Source organism: Rhinoraja longicauda, chromosome 4 (assembly GCF_053455715.1).
Source record: "Rhinoraja longicauda isolate Sanriku21f chromosome 4, sRhiLon1.1, whole genome shotgun sequence".
In the NCBI taxonomy this organism is placed as follows: domain Eukaryota; kingdom Metazoa; phylum Chordata; class Chondrichthyes; order Rajiformes; family Arhynchobatidae; genus Rhinoraja; species Rhinoraja longicauda.
In genome coordinates this window covers 55,721,153-55,734,422 of record NC_135956.1, presented here as the reverse complement: position 1 = coordinate 55,734,422, position 13,270 = coordinate 55,721,153, and the positions used below count along the sequence as shown (strand labels likewise).

At 37.5% G+C, this 13,270-nt stretch overlaps 1 protein-coding gene across 2 annotated transcripts in view; it reads left to right on the top strand.

Moving 5' to 3' along the window:
- The window catches only part of LOC144592771 (arf-GAP with SH3 domain, ANK repeat and PH domain-containing protein 1-like), a 161,833-nt gene that overhangs the window by 102,417 nt on the left and 46,146 nt on the right, over window positions 1–13,270 (top strand). For both annotated transcript variants that reach the window (XM_078397758.1, XM_078397759.1), the window contains exons 14-17: window positions 142–190; window positions 2,254–2,417; window positions 6,708–6,841; window positions 10,895–10,986. In XM_078397758.1, the coding sequence (XP_078253884.1) occupies window positions 142–190; window positions 2,254–2,417; window positions 6,708–6,841; window positions 10,895–10,986 (439 nt within the window). The remainder of the gene's footprint in view (window positions 1–141; window positions 191–2,253; window positions 2,418–6,707; window positions 6,842–10,894; window positions 10,987–13,270) is intronic.

Here is a 13,270-nt window from a genome sequence, read left to right as displayed (position 1 = left end):
CCTTTTAAAGTTTACATAGCTATTCAATTTCAATGGTGTCTGGTGAATGTTAGTTTTATTGTCTACTTAATAGTTTTTTGTATTATATATTTTAAGCTACTTTATTCTTACCTTTTTTCCTTCTCTTTATGCTCTCCATAGACAACCGGACCTATCATTTCCAAGCAGATGATGAGCAGGAATGTCAAGTGTAAGTTCTCCTGAGACAAAAGACGTTTTAATGCAAGATTTTGTATTACCACATGAAATCGTATCATTATAATTTTACAATATTAAACAAATATATTGGGAACAGTCCTTGAAACACAGCACCATAAGTCATTCTCAGTGCAATATAATCCTCTTCAGCACAATCATTCATTGTTCTGGGGTACAGCTAACCCACTGGGAAGTTACGCTACCCCATTGCATAAATGGCTTGTTCCTGTGCTGAAAATTCCTTAGAATTTCTGGTAACAAAGTTAAAATTAATGATACTTTATGGAAAATATATATATTTCTTTTTGGATCTGATTAAAATATGAATCTTGAGAGCCAGGATCCATGAAATTTCATGATTCCATGTTCACAGATTAATTTATAAAGTGAAATATAATTTTCATTCTAAAGCATGCGTTGAATTTCAAAACATTGTTTCATGGTGGAAGCAAGAATGAACTGTAAATATTTCACCAACAGTCTTATATTCTGGCCATGTCACTAAACATTAAAATAAAATTATCTTAATGTTATCTTTTTTCTCTGCACTTTTTCTTGCAGACATATCCTAACTAATATATCGTTTGTAATGGTGATTATTATGTAGAGTATGCAGCCGGGGATTGTGAAGGGCAGTTTCTAAAATGTTTAAAAGTTTATTCCATTCAACAATTTTCTTTTGCATATCGCAGTGTCAACAGAAAAACTTGCTAATGCATTTTCACAAACATGTTAAATGTAAGAGCAAGATATTAGGAAGAGTGACCAAAGATTGATCACAAGGTGGATTTTTTAAGAACAATTTAAATTGAAAAAAGTCTGTGTAAGAGAAGGAAATATTAAAGGATTTTTTCAAAGCATAGATGCGAGAAGATTGTTCCCGATGTTGGGGAAGTCCAGAACCTGGGGTCACAGCTTAAGGATAAGGGGGAAGTCTTTTAGGACCGAGATGAGAAAACATTTCTTCACACAGAGAGTGGTGAGTCTGTGGAATTCTCTGCCACAGAAGGTAGTTGAGGCCAGTTCATTGGCTATATTTAAGAGGGAGTTAGATGTGGCCCTTGTGGCTAAAGGGATCAGGGGGTATGGAGAGAAGGCAGGTACAGGTTACTGAGCTGGATGATCAGCCATGATCATATTGAATGGCGGTGCAGGCTCGAAGGGCCGAATGGCCTACTCCTGCACCTATTTTCTATGTTTCTAGGTCTAAATAGCAGAAAGTCTACCTCCAAAGGTGGAATGAAGGAAGTGGTAAAGTAGAAGAGACTTTTGTTGAAAGGTCAGAGTTCAAAGAAGGTAGTGAAGAGATGGGAAAGAATTGAAAATAAATATGCTTGTGGGACTAGAAGAGATCTGAGATGGGATTTGGTACAGTTATAAGAGAATAAAGTTATGAAAAAAGAATTGGCTTTCGTGTTCAGCCTTATCAGGTCAAGTGGAACTTGATAGGGCAATAGAATACTGGCGACAAGAGATTTGAGGTGAAACCTGTCTGCGTTTGACTCGAAGACCACTGAAGTAGTCAACTGAAGAAAATAAAAGAATGGATAAATGTTGCGCCATCCGCTTTGCATAAATGAATCCTGAAGCTATAACAATCTAGATTAATTTGACAAAATACCTGGGAAAGGGAATAGAGTTGCTGGCTTGGTTTGGATGTGATAGTATTAAAGGTGATATCTTATTCTTTAGTTTAACTGAAGCATTTTTACCCATTAGAGAAGAACTGCTCATAGCACAGAAACAATGGAAGATTCATAACAGATGCTCGAGTTATTCAACTTGTTTATAAAGGCTGACCATGTATCTGTAGTTATGCTGCCATAGGAAATATGTAGGAGATTATTAGGATGGGATCAAAGTTTTGGGAACTGGACAAGCAGTCGATCTGGAAGTGGGGAGAAAAAAACTGAAGAACAGAACAAAACACACAATTTAGAACTGGTATTTTCAATAACTGATTTCAACTACTTTCAGAAATGTCATTTTGAGATGTTTATGCATTACAGATGATGTGATTTCTGATATTTTAAAATTATTTACATTTTTAAACAGATGGATATCAGTATTAACCAACAGCAAAGAGGAAGCATTAAACATGGCATTTAGAGGAGAGCAGAGCAGTGGGGAGAACAGCATCGAGGATCTAACCAAAGCCATCATTGAAGATGTGCAGCGGATGCCTGGCAATGATATCTGTTGTGACTGTGGAGCTTCAGGTCTTTACTCTTTTTATATTTTAGGAAATGTTGTTTTAATTAGTATGTTATTAGAATTGTTCTGTAATTTTCAAATGTTAAAAAACCACGTAAAAACAGTCATTGTTTGATTTTTATCCAGATTTAAATCCAAAACAATGTTGGCTTGCAGTTCTCTTGCAATAATTTGGTTTTTGGAGCTGGCTCTTTGGTGTAAAAGGCAAGCAGGATGTATTCTACCATGCCCAACTTCTAAATTAACCCAATGTAAAACTCAAACGTCAGGGGGTATGAGGAGAAGGCAGGAACAGGGTACTGATTGAGAATGATCAGCCATGATCACATTAAATGGTGGTGCTGGCTCGAAGGGCCGAATGGCCTACTCCTGCACTATTGTCTATTGTCTTAACACAATATTCAGATGCTCAAAATTGGTACACTCTTCCTTCCTGCTGTATTTGCAACACTAAAAAACTGTTGCTTTAATGCTCAATCTACAAAGCAGCTCTGTTGAACTTCTGCTCCTAAAAGATTTTGCAATTCGCCCATGGATAGTATAAAATGTTACCATATTTAAAAATACTGTCTTACTACAAAATTGAGTGTTTTATAACAATTCCAGATGGTTTTGAGAAATCCATGTTCACTGTGTAAGATCAGATATAAACGTGCTGTAGTTTTTTTCTCTGTGATTTAGTTGGTGGCATTATTGCCCATGAACAAGGTGATTATATAGGTGATTAAGTGTCACTCCAGGGACTTGAGGATTTTTCGGTGTAATAAATGAGAATGCTGCACTGCCAAAGATGATGGGTCATTAAACAAGAGCTCGGGCTGTTCCTCGAGGTGAATGTGAAAGATCAAAAAGCAATATTTTGAAAGAGCTGAAGGCCTGGCTAATTTTTATCCCTCAGCCAATGTAATTGAATTGCGAATCAACTGGTCATTGTCTCAGTGCTTTTTGTGGGAGATAATGTCCAAATCGATGCTAGGTTATCCTCCAATAATGATTACTTTTGAAAAGTACTTGGCTGTAAATAGCTTTCAGACATTGGGGAAATGTGCGTCATAAACATTTTTTTACAAGGAAGTTAAATATAGATAATTTCAATATTTCTAAAATATTCTTTGTTTACTATTGTGAATAATCTGCATTTAGTTCCAGTCTTCAATTCATGTTGTTTACTGCTATTTTTCCCCATGCAGTTACCCTCCCCAACTGTGCTATTCTTGACAACCCCCACTGTCCCCCACAACAGTAATCATACCCTGCTGCACATCTTTTAGCTGTGATGTTATCTGTATTCTGCCACTGTTCATTCCTCAGTGCAGCTTGTTGTGCCCCAAAATACTGTCGAGAGCAGCTATTTTGTTCAGATCTGAAATAAACCATTACTTCAGTTTAAAAAGTTTTGTTACCATCATCAATTTACTGCCACCTGCAGGAGTAATACCAGTGAAATGCAATTGCATTTCAATTTTTATTTTTGAATTGTTCATAACTGCTGTCTTGCATCAGAAGTATTGCTACTCTCAGTGTTGCAGTCAGTTGCACTTGATCTTGATTAATAATATATCTTAAATTTAATGTATTTCATATAAATGATGTGCAGACATTTTCAAAGTAATTGCTGGTGTTTTCAGCAAGTGATTTTTTTTCAACCTTTTGCAGAGTTCCTTAAGAATGTCCCTTGCACTAATGGTATGTCTATTTAGCTCGGCTTGTCATACCTGGACTTGTGTTAACGTCATCTGTCTAGACTAAGTGAAGCTGTTAGTTTGTGTTTTCCCATTCTGAGAATGCGGCCTCCGTCCCAACAATTTTGCATTGCCCTGAAGAGTAGTAATGAATGGAATGGTGCACGTATCCCAGATAGATGTCCAATTCAAAACCCTAGATTGTTCCCCCTGGGATTATACCCAAAGACACTTTCAGAGGGAGATCAACTCCATAAATAACAGTATAACAGTATAACAGAACTTTATTGTCATTCGGTATAAATACCGAACGAAATTTCAGCAGTCACAAGACACAGCAAAAAAGAAAAGAACACAGGATACACGACCCCAACACAAACATCCATCACAGTGACTCCAAACACCCCCTCACTGTGATGGAAGGCAACAAAACTTCCACTCTCCTCCCCCCGCACCCACGGACAGGCAGTTCGACCCCTACCGAGGCAAACGACACGCACAGCCCCCGCAAGGGGATGGAAGGCCCCGCGGCCGAGCCGCCCTGGGCACCGAAACAACCCGCGGCCGCACCGGGCGATGTTAAGTCCAGCGGCCGAGCCGCGCCGGGCGATGGAAGTCCCGCGGCCGAGCCGCACCGGGCACTGTTAGGTCCCGCGGCCGAGCCGCGCCGGCGATGTAAGGCCCCGCGGCCGATGGAAGGTCCCGCGACCGAGCTGCGCCCTGGGGAAGAGACCTAATAAAAGAAAGGTTTCACCCCCACCCCCACATACACAGCCAAAAACAGAAACAAAAACCATCCCAACACCGACACAAACGAAAAAAAGACAAACAGACAAACAGACTGCCAGAGAGCCGCAGCCGTTAGGCGCAGCCACACGTGACAATGAGGACAATCTATAAATACATTTATGAGGAAGAAAGTCAAATGATGGACTTTCTAGAACCATTGTCTGTATTCTATTATTGGAAGAATAGTAAAAGCATGCATGCCCTCTTCAGAGGCATGCTCTTTAGCTGAATTTTAATAATACCTTTGTAAAAGAAGAGGAATTTTTAAATCTTTTTTTTGAAGATGTTGCATATAAAGAAAATCAATGTGTTGTTAAGTGAAATAACATTGTTGACCAGGCAAAATTATTCAAAATTATTCCAAACACACAGTGTTAGACATTCTGCCTGTGTACTTCAGTTATAAATCCCCATGTTGTATTTGCGTATCTTCCTGAATATCATTTTCTTCTTTTCATTTAAAATCCTGTTATATTCCTTTGTGTTCTGGTGCTTTCTTCAACATTAGAATCATAATGCTCAATTAAATCATTGCAAAATACAAAAGAAAAGTCTGCCCTGTGGTAACATTTATATAGAAAAGCTGTTCAAACTACAATACAAAAGCCAAGTTAATATTATTGTAAATGAATATTCAATTTACAAGGATAAAAGCTCCCATTAACCTCACTAAAAGGAGATGGTAATTATGAGTGTTCCAATAAAATCAATTTATTTGCGTTTCAGCTAATTTTACTTGCAGACACATAAATGAAAAATGGTGCGGTGACAGTGATTGGTATCGTGCAATCACTAATTGCACTTTAAATGACAGGTCAAACTGTTGCTTTCCACCTTCCATAATAGTAGGAATATTTTGAAATGTGTTGATTATTTGGAGGAAAAATTCCCTTCCGTATTTGGTGTGCCAGCAGTGCAGACCATCAGTTATTAAAAAGTGGAAATGGTGGACTAAAATGAAATTTATGGTGAGCCTATCCTGATTTTGCTAGAAAATCTATATCGGTACCAAGCCTACTGGGTTGGAACCTTATGGAAATCTGACTATATAATTTTTTTCCAATAAATCTTTGAAAACATTTTCAAGACAGTAATAATAACAATAAAATACTGATAATAAGCTGTATACAGAATATGGTTCATTAGTTGAATTATGGGGGTGCTAGTGTTAAATCAGTTGGTATTCCAGTAATGAATGAATTGTAGGATGTGGATGCAGAGTGACACCAAATGGGTAGCCAAAGAAAATAGTCATTTTTGACTAATGGAAAAAGTGAGTTACAGACAGTTCTCAGGAAAGAAACCCTACATGATCCACGGGGATTAACTGCATTAATTTTATATTTCTTAAATTGACAATAATAAAAGATAAACGTTTAAAGATTTTGACAGCATGGAGTTATATAATATGACAATAAAGTATAAAATCCTGCTTGATTTTACTCTGTACACAGTTCTTTATGTTGAATCTTCGCCAAGGGAGACACTAAGTTGCACACGGAATTGAGTAGAATTCACTTTTATAAACAAAATATGTGCTCTACCATTTTAAGGCGGAAAAGGAAAACAGGTTAGAGTGAGTTGATTGAATTAATCTTGTTCCAATGAAGGCTGGCATTAGTAAAATCCAATGCATGGGCCATGATGAGAAATGTTTAAAATAGCAGAATAATGCTAAACATATATCCAAAATTAAATTTGAGCCACTGTGGGCATCTTAAAACATTGTAACAATTCTTTTTAGCATTTCCGTGGATTCTCTTAATATTTGCAGAACAAATTTGTTTTTTTGATGAATTTCTTTCTTTTGTAATTGATTTGCAGATCCAACTTGGCTGTCAACTAACCTAGGAATTTTGACATGTATAGAATGTTCAGGAATACACCGAGAAATGGGAGTACATATTTCCAGAATACAATCACTAGAACTGGATAAATTAGGAACCTCTGAACTCTTGGTGAGTTATTGAAATTATAATGTGTTTTAGAAAATTTAAAATAATGCCTACATTTTGGCATGTGTGGTCTGATTAACAATATCAGATAAATTGTGGGGCATCACAGTGGTTTATTATGCATCCTTGCTCACATTCCATGTGGTTGAGGATGCGGGACATATGATGGCTGGCTGATATGTTACTGTCAGAGTTCGAGAATTACCGAAGACTGGTTCCGCCAAATTGCAACAGGAAAATATTTGTTGTTGCACATTTAAAATAATAATGAGATAAATGGTATTAATTAGTCTCACTCATTGTCCCCAACAGGGCTCACAGCTGATCTCTTTCCTGTTCATTCATCTCTCCACCTGTAGACTGCTAGTGGATCAGCGATCACTCGTTCTCTCCACATCTCCGTCAGAATACACGTTAATTTATGACAAGGCCATTACTATCCATGAGTTTATTGCAGCCTTGCTCAAACTCTGGCTGTGGTGATATCTTCCTGTCAAGTGAAGCCATGTGGCCTGACTGAATCTTCAATCACTTACCTTGCTCTTATTATCCATCACTTACCTTGCTCTTATTATCCAGAACATATCTCGTCTAGTGTGCCTATCCCTTAGACATTACAACATGTTCCATTCTTTTTCCCTCTCAGTTATTGTTTCTACTGCCCACTCAAAGTGAAAGAAAAATAACAATAAATATCTTTACTTTTTTTCCTTTTTCATCCTCTGCATGAAATGGCCTCTCAATGTAAGTAATTTCAATACCCATGTCAAATCATTAACCTTTCTCTCCTGTCAGAGCACTGCCCTTTTGTTTTCGTTAATTTCTTCAGTATGAATTTCATTTTCCATATTCAACTCATCCCATGAGATTGCCATCTCAAACTTACATTTCACTTTCTCTGCCTTTTCCCTCTGGTGTTCCTTCATGTATTCATCTTTGGTCCCTCATATTTTCCATCTGTAGTGTCCTGCAGCAACATCATCCAAAAAGGATTACTTTCTATATCCACGCTAAACATATGAGATCTCACTAGATTCTCCCACCAGTGGAGCCATCCTCTCCACATCCACTCTATCCAGGCCTTTTATTATTCAAATGTCATTGTTCCATCCCATTTAGCATGATGCGGTGCTGCCTAATATTATGGAGATGATCTCACCAAACTTTGTGCTGTGGTCGCTCCTACCAATGTTATTGTGAACACAAACAGATTAATTTGGTGAGGACAAGGTCGAGTAAAATTACCTGGTCACTACTTGCTGAAGAACTAGGATTTGGTTAGCCAAGTCAATAGAATGATGCCCTGATCCAGAATTCTGTGCTTTTTCAAATTGGTCATATTATTATCAGCACTAACATCAACTGTGGGAAGATTGTGGTAATCAGGGCAAGGCAAATGGAAATCAGGAGGAGGTTTGATTGCTCATGCTTGACCTGATCCTGTAGTCTAAACTTAATGTTGAGGATCTAAATTTTGCTCCCTCCCTGTCCAAATATCATTGGGCCACTACATCTGGTGAATTCATTAGTTGGTGGGAAAGGATGTGGTCTAGCATACTTTGAAGTATGATCTGACACATTTCTGAGATGTCATGTTGCTGATAAGATTTTTTTTTTTGCCAGGTTTTCAATCAGTATTTAATTTATGTTTTTAAGATATGGTTCTCTTAAAGAGCTGGACAACATTTTCAGTAAGCAATAAACAAAAATGTTTTTATAAACTGCAGATGCTGGAAATCTGAAACGAAAGCAAAGCGTTGGAAACACTCAGCTGTTCAGACAGCATCTGTAGAAAGAGAAACAATTAATATTTCAGACTATGTGACATGATATCTCTCGATGTGACATGCCAATTTAATATGTTTTATATTGACACCCCAAGTCTTTGGAGCTCCATTGTGCTACATTTTCTCCACTTGGCAAATATAATATTTTATCTTTTTCTGATCCTTACTTAGAAATCCATTTGCTTGTTTTGCATTAGGATTAGGATGTATTTGACTTGGCAGGTATTTTCAATGCTGACTAGGAGATGTGGCTTTCTAACTCATCAAAGTCTTTTAAATGTACTATGAACAGCTGTGGACCCAGCAGAGACATTTGTGGTGTACCATTCATTGTATTTTTTCCACTTTGAACACTTGTCCATTATCCCTCTCAAATCCCTCTGCCCAGCCATTTTTCCAATTCAAATTTGTAATTTACCTTTATTTCCATCTCACCTTTGTGCACATAGGTTATGGTAGTATATTGTCTGCCATGTACGTTTGTGTAATGCAAGCGTAACATTGACTTCATTGAAGTTTCCCATTTGAGCATAATGGCCGATCTAGTAGAGCTGCTGCATTATAGCTAAAGAAACCTGAATACAATCCTGACTAGTGATGTCTGTGTGGGGTTTGCACATTTACTCTGTGACTCTTGGGTTTCTACCGGGTGTTGTAATTTTCGAGTTATACAGCATATAAATAGGTCCTTTGGCCCAACTTATAGTCTTATTTTAACTTTAGTTCACTATCAGCTTTGATGCAAGACCAGTGACCTGAAACATTGACAGTATTTCCATTTCTACTGATGTTGGCCAACCTGATTTTTTCCAGAATTCTTCTGTATTCTATTTCGATTTCCAGCATCAGTATTATTTTGGATAATGCTAATACCTTGACATACATTTGGTCACCATGTGCATTCTATGTATAGCTGTCATGTTGCTTTTTACAATGTTAAATATACAAGATAAATGTAAATTGGTGTATTGTATACATTGTATTTAGGAACTCTTTGAAGTATCACAACAACAAATATGTTATACCCTCTATAAACTCCCAATATTTTCTATTATGAGGCTAAATGCTGCACAGAATATTATAATTAAGAACTTACAGGATAATCTTTAACCTAGATAGCTATTTTTTACAACCATATACACCTTCAGTGTTCTCTTTATGACCTTAACTGTGCACCTTTGATAGTACAGTCATACAGCATGGAAACGGGCTCTTCAGCCCAACTCGTGCATGCTGACCAAAATGCCCCATCTAAGCTAGTCCCATTTGCCTGCATTTTACCCATATCCCTCTAAACCTTTTCTTTCCATGTAACTGTCCAAGATCCTTTTAAATGTTGTTAATGTATCTGCCTCAACTAACTCCTCTGACAGATCATTCCATATACCCTCCAGCCACTGAGTGAAAAAACTTGCCGTCCAGGCACCTATTAAATCTCTCACCTTAAACTCATGTGCTCTAGTTCTGAATTCCCCTAACATAGAGAAAAGACTCTGCACATTCACCCAATCAATTACCCTCATGATTTTATACACCTCTATAAGATTACTCTTTAAGCTCCTGCACTCCAAGGAATAAAGTCCTAGCTTGTAAAATCTCTCCCTGTAGCTCAAGCACTCGAGTCCTAGCAACATCCTTGTAAATCTTCTTTGCACTCTTTAGAGCTCAATGACATATTTCCTATAGCAGAGTAACCAAATCTGAACAGAATACTCTAATCGCAGCCTCACCAATGTCTTGTACACCTGTAACATAGCATCCCAACTCCGATACTCAATACCTTGACTGTTGATGGCCAACGTACCAAAAGACACCTTAACTTTCAGTGAATAATCTATCTATACTCCGAGCTCCCTTTGCTGTACAACACTCCCCAGGGCCCCACCATTCACTGTAAATGTCCTGCCCTGGATTGACTTCCCAAAATGCAACACCTCACACTGAACTCCATTCGCCATTCTTCATTCTACTTGCCCAAGCTGATCAAGATCCTGCTGTAATTTTTGATAACCATCCTCACTGTCTGAAATTCCACCTACTTTAGTGTCACCTGTAAACTTACTAATCATGCCTTGCACATTCCAATCTAATTCATTGCAATCGATGACAAAGCAATGGGCCCAGCACCGACGCCTGAGGCACCCCAGTAGTCGTAGGCCTCCAGTCCGAAAAACATTTTTATTGATTAGCTCAATTAACAATTATACTTTGGAGAGAATAAATTGCAACTTTTAGATCAAACTGAAATATAAATTTGTTTTGTTTCTAGCTGGCCAAGAATGTAGGAAACACCAGTTTTAATGACATTTTGGAAGCCAGTATGCCTCACCCATCACCAAAGCCTATTCCTCATAGTGACATGTAAGTACATATGTGAAAGATAAAGTAATTTAGAAACAATAAAAGACGATGATGAGGAGCATTCCAACTTTTTTTGTGTACAGTACTTTGAGTTAAAGTATGGTTTTTTTTCAAATATATTCTTCTTACTAGGGTGTTGTGTTAGCTTTTCTTCTTGTACCAATTGAACTGGTCTGATTCGTACGATGTGCAAACATTGTGCAGAAACCTAATTGTCCTCCACTTATGTGTGTCAGCAATAAAAAAAACTTAATGGCCAAAAGCCTCTTGGACTGATTATGGCACTGCCTAATCGAATGAGGCATTCAAAACCTTTTCAGAATCAATATAAGCAAGTATTTAAAAAAATCAAAGTAATATATTTTTAGGTCATATAATGATTTTAAATAATTACAAACTTTACTGTAAGCACAAATAGTTGAAAATATATGTAATTTACCTCAGTCTTTCATCCTCGCAGTCATAAAATCAATTCAAATGAATGAACTTGCAGATCCTACACCAGGTCTAACCAGATGCAGAATTTGTAAGCAATGTTAATTTGTAAGCAGTTCTAATGTTGGGGAATTCCAGCAAGGGGAATCCCATGCTTTGCTGTGGGAATCGCCAGGAAGAATCTGTTGGCAATGTTGCAGTAAAATCTGAGCCAGTGACCTAGAATTAGATGTCAAGTCATCGTTGTTCAAAAGTGATACAAGCATGTGTAATTTTGCAATATTCCATTGCTTCGTGGATTGGACTACAGCAAGGGTTCCCAACCAAGGGGGTAAATGTCGCCTACCCTGGGGGTAAATTTGTTGATTCTGGATTTGTACATATTGACTGACTGTGTTTGGTTCTGGTATACTGGTATCTGTTCATCATTAGTTGTTCCTAAATAATTGAAATAACATTGTTATGTGCTATTATTATTGTTATTTGAACTTAAAATAATAATGTTAAAAATAGGGTTTTTTTTATTTCCCCTTTGTCGGTTGCTTTATTATGGTAGAATTGTTAACTCAAATTACTGAACAAAACAGGGTGGGGGTAAATTTACTTTTGAAAAGTTGCAAAGGGGTAAACGGGACGAAAAAGGTTAGGGAATAGTTGGGCTACAGTTTCTCAGAATTGCCCATAATCTGGAATTCCAGGTCCCCCGTATGTTTTCCTATTAAAATGTACATGTCAATTTTATATCTTGAGGTAAATTGAACTTTTCAGGATTGATTTGAAAGAGTTCATTTATTTATATCTGTACTATTATCATTAGATTAATTTTTGATGCTGTTTTGAGCTGCTTTTAGAACTGAAACCTATGCATATTTAAAAATATTTTCTCTTTCTGGCTAACCATTGATGTGTAGCAAAAGAGAAATTGTGGCATTTGGGATGCCAGTGATTTTTCTTGGTTTTTGAGGTGGAAGAGCAGCTCCTCAGCAGTTCTAAATACCATTGAAGCCGTCAAAGAGTTGAATGCGGCTACACCTAGGAAATAAGTATATAATATTTTTACTTCGATTAATTTACAGGAGTTATTCCTGGATATTTTAAGAGGTCATTGTTCAGCACCACTGATCAGCAGGAGAGACTGTCAGGTGGAGCGTGTTGTGACTTGCAACGTGTATAAGAGTGACTGGTACATTAACATTGTACACCAGCAGTTCAAGTCAGTGTACCCATGTGCCCACAGTTGCCTCCATCAGATTGTGCTATCTTATGCAGATTCTCAGCATAATTGATGTGAAAACCTAAGGAATAGCAATTTATCCTGGGGAGTGTTCAATAATATTGGAATCTTTTTTGAAGGTCCATCTGATCATATATCATTAATTTTACCCATTGTCATATTTCTGGCTTGAAAATTTCATAATATTTCTGAGATGTGTTCAAGCAAACATATATTTGTCAGTATTTTCAAGATGGAACATATCTCAGCTGACAAGAGTTTCTGAAACGTTTTGGCCTTTATGATGTCACTAATGCACTCCAGAAATTTGAATAGATATTTCCTGAACTTACGTAGAAAATAGGTGCAGGAGGAGGCCATTTGGCCCTTTGAGCCAGCACCGCCATTCATTGTGATCATGGCTGATCATCCACAATCAGTAACCTGTGCCCAACCTCTCTCCATATCCCTTCATTCTATTAGCCCCCAGAGCTCTATCTAACTCTCTTAAATTCATCCAGTGATGTGGCCTCCACTGCCCTCCGTGCAGAGAATTCCACAAATTCACAACTCTCTGGTTCTGGACTCCCCCAACATATTCTCACCTCAGTTTTAAATGGCCTCCCCTTTATTCTA